Consider the following 3315-nt stretch of genomic DNA (forward strand, 5'->3'; position numbering starts at 1 on the left):
TTGCCTAATGGCTGCAAAGCCAGGGCTAGATCAGCCCAAAGTCTGGAGCCAGGGACTCCCTCCAGGTTTCCCATGTAGGTGCAGGTAACCAGGCACTTGGGCCTTCTTCCACTGCTTTCCCAGACCATAGCAAAGAGCTGGATTGGAAGTGGAATGCCCGGGACTTGAGCTGGTGCCCATATAGGATGACAGCACTGTAGGCGGCTTCTTTAGCCCCTGTGCACAGCGCTGGCCCCCAGGCTATCTGTTTTAAGCTTGATTAATAATGTTCATGCGTTTCTATGCTCTGCCAAGTGGGATTCGGTGTACTGTTCCTGTCGGAGTTTAGTTCATAGTTTCGGAGAAGACTCTCATGGTGGGGGAGTGCTTTCTCAAGATGCAGTCTCGAGTTCTCTAAATGGAGCCCCTACTGTCAAGGTGTTATTCAAACTCTAGGGAACCTATTCTGGAACCTTCCATCTCCAGCACTTTCCATCCCTCAGCCCCTTCTGTGCTGAGTGCCCAGCAGATGTACTCAAAATCCTTTGAATCAGAATTTAAAAAAAAGATTCTTCCTGGGCATCAGAAAGGAAACCATGGGTAATTGCACCTAGTTTTAGGATGAAAGGATTAAGGGAGTGGAGACCACGAGTTGAAGGATTTTCTTGGGAGGAGCTCTGGTGATTGGATATTCTCTAGGGTGGGTCATTTGGGGTTGTCTGAGGGACTATATATGACGCCCGCCTAATCCCTTCTTCAGTTGCTAGGTCGTGTGTGGAGCAGTTGCCTATCCTTGCCTCGTTCTGAGTGAGGAGGGAGCCGTGGAGGCCATGGCCATGAGCACCCTCAGCCAGCAGCCGTGGTGGAAGGTGCCCGAGAATTTTGATGCTCCAGTGGTGGTTTACTTGGAAGAGGAGCAGGAGGAGCAGATATTTGGTGAGTGTGCGCTGTCCCCACCTCCCCCCATCCCATGCTCTGTTCCCAGCTTCTGTACTGCCTTTCCCTGCACCCCACTGGTCCCAGCTCCCACCTCCAAGACCTCCGTTCCCCAGGGGCTGGAGCTTACATGTCCTTTCCCTGCTTCTGCTCACAGGCCACAATGATGCCCACCTTCGCTGCATCGAGGTGCACAGCCAGACCCTCATTCAGTTGGAGTCATGGTTCACGGCTAGGGGTCAGACCCGCGTCACCATCGTTGGACCACCTAGGGCTCGGCAATGGCTGATGGACATGATCTGGAGCCTGGGGAACCGGGACCCCTACCTGCAGGCCACAGGTAAGAGTGTGAGAGAGAGAGAGATCTTCTATTGACTGGTTAATCCCCAAATGGCTGCAATTTTAAGGCTACAAAGGCAGGAGCCCAGAGCTTCCTAAGGGTTTCTCACATGGCTGGCAAGGGTCCAGGGACTTGCCCATCATCTGCTGCCCTCCCAGACACATTAGCATAGAGATGGACCAGATGTGGTGTAACTAGGACTTAACTGGTTCCCATGTGAGATCCTGGCTTTGCAGGCAGCAGCTTAATCCTCTGGGCCACAATGCCAGCCCTGTTTTTCTTTCTTTCTTCTTTCCTTCCTTCCCTTTTTAAAAAAATGATTAATTTATTTGAAAGGCAGAGTTAGAGAGAGAGATAAATATGGATCTTCCATCTCCTGTTCCATTTTCATGTTTTTTTTTTTTTTTTTTTTTTTTTGACAGGCAGAGTGGACAGTGAGAGAGAGAGACAGAGAGAGAAAGGTCTTCCTTTTGCCGTTGGTTCACCCTCCAATGGCCGCCGCTGCAGCCGGCGCACCGTGCTGATCCGATGGCAGGAGCCAGGATCCAGGTGCTTTTCCTGGTCTCCCATGGGGTGCAGGGCCCAAGCACCTGGGCCATCCTCCACTGCACTCCCTGGCCATAGCAGAGAGCTGGCCTGGAAGAGGGGCAACCGGGACTTAATCCGGTGCCCCGACCGGGACTAGAACCCGGTGTGCCGGCGCCGCAAGGTGGAGGATTAGCCTATTGAGCCACGGCGCCGGCCATCCTGTTCCATTTTCAAATGGTTGCATGCCACGCCTGGGACAGTCTTTGAAACCAGGAGCTCGAACTTCATCCAAGTTTCCCACATGGGTACAGGAGCCAGAGGTCACTGAGGGAGGAGAACATATTGGGGAGGAGGCATAGGGTCACAGGGAAGGACTGGGCCGGGGTGATTCGCTCTTCAGCAGTGCCCCTGTGCTGGTCCTGGCCTGCTTGGCGGAGGTCCTCCCCAGCTCTGACATTCCCTCCACAGGCCGCGATATGCTGCATCGTGTGCGGAGCCAGCCACTGACCCAGGAGGACCTGACCAGCTGCTTCCGAGTGCAGCCCAGCACGGGCGACCTGTCCCTGGCCACCAGGATGAGTGGGAACATCTCTCTCGGGCTCCCGCCGGCTTCCCCTCTGCCTCAGTTCAGTAGTTTTTGACTCCAAGGAACTCACTCCATCCACCATGAGATCTGATAGCCCATAAGATGCTGAGTTGGGAGGAAAGATCTTGGCTTTGCCCTTGGTGAAGATGTTTGAATTCTAGGTCCCTCTCAGATTGTGCAGCTATGCAATAAAATCCCATGTGATCTATAAAGCTTTTAACCTGTGATGCTTTGGTTGGGTTTTTGAAGCCTCAAAAGAGATTCTGTGAGCAAGTTGGGTGCTGAGATCTGGGTACCTGTGTGACTGTTGGGAAAGCCCAGCCCAGGGACAGAGCAGCAGCAGACAGCACTTCCAGAGACTGCTTCTCTCAAACTAGGAACTTTGACTAGGCTTCTCTGTGTTGATCGCAAAAGTGGATTCCTTACTATTGTAACAAGCCTGAAGTAGCCAGTGGTAGTGGACTTTAAAGCACATTTTTGGAAAAAAATTTGACAATCAGATTGACATTCAATTACAAGGCGGGGCCAAAATCCATCAAAAGACGTGATTTGCAATCCTTTATTCTATCTGGCTTGCTCAAGATAAAACAAAAAAGCCTTCCTGAAGGGTGGGCTAGGTAAATTCTTTTCTTTCTTCTTCTTTTTTTTTTTTTAAATAGGAGATGTAGCTTTTTTTTTTTTTTTTTTTTTTTTTTTTAGATTTATTTACTTACTTGGAAGTCAGAGTTACACAGAGGGAGAAGGAGAGGGAGAGAGAAAGGTCTTCCATCCACTGGTTCATTCCCCAATTGGCCAGAGCTGTGCTGATCCAAAGCCAGGAGCCAGGAGCTTCTTCCGAGTTGATCATTTGTAGATGCAGTAGTCCAAGAACTTGGGCCATCTTCTATGGCTTTCCCAGGCCACAGCAGAGAGCTGGATCAGAAGTGGATCAGCCGGGACTCATACC

The 3315-nt window shown here is 51.1% G+C and overlaps 1 protein-coding gene across 1 annotated transcript; it reads left to right on the forward strand.

Annotated features, from left to right (window-relative positions):
* LOC100346630 (putative KHDC1-like protein) lies at nucleotides 1-2424 on the forward strand (the record flags this gene model as incomplete). The annotated part of the gene is made up of 4 exons (XM_002714419.4): nucleotides 1-65; nucleotides 821-915; nucleotides 1073-1255; nucleotides 2252-2424. Coding segments are annotated over 4 exons (516 nt in total), but the record flags the coding sequence as incomplete, so codon positions are not given.
* Nucleotides 2425-3315: the final 891 nt, after the last annotated feature.

The sequence above is a fragment of the Oryctolagus cuniculus genome, chromosome 5 (assembly GCF_964237555.1).
Source record: "Oryctolagus cuniculus chromosome 5, mOryCun1.1, whole genome shotgun sequence".
Classification (NCBI taxonomy): Eukaryota; Metazoa; Chordata; class Mammalia; order Lagomorpha; family Leporidae; genus Oryctolagus; species Oryctolagus cuniculus.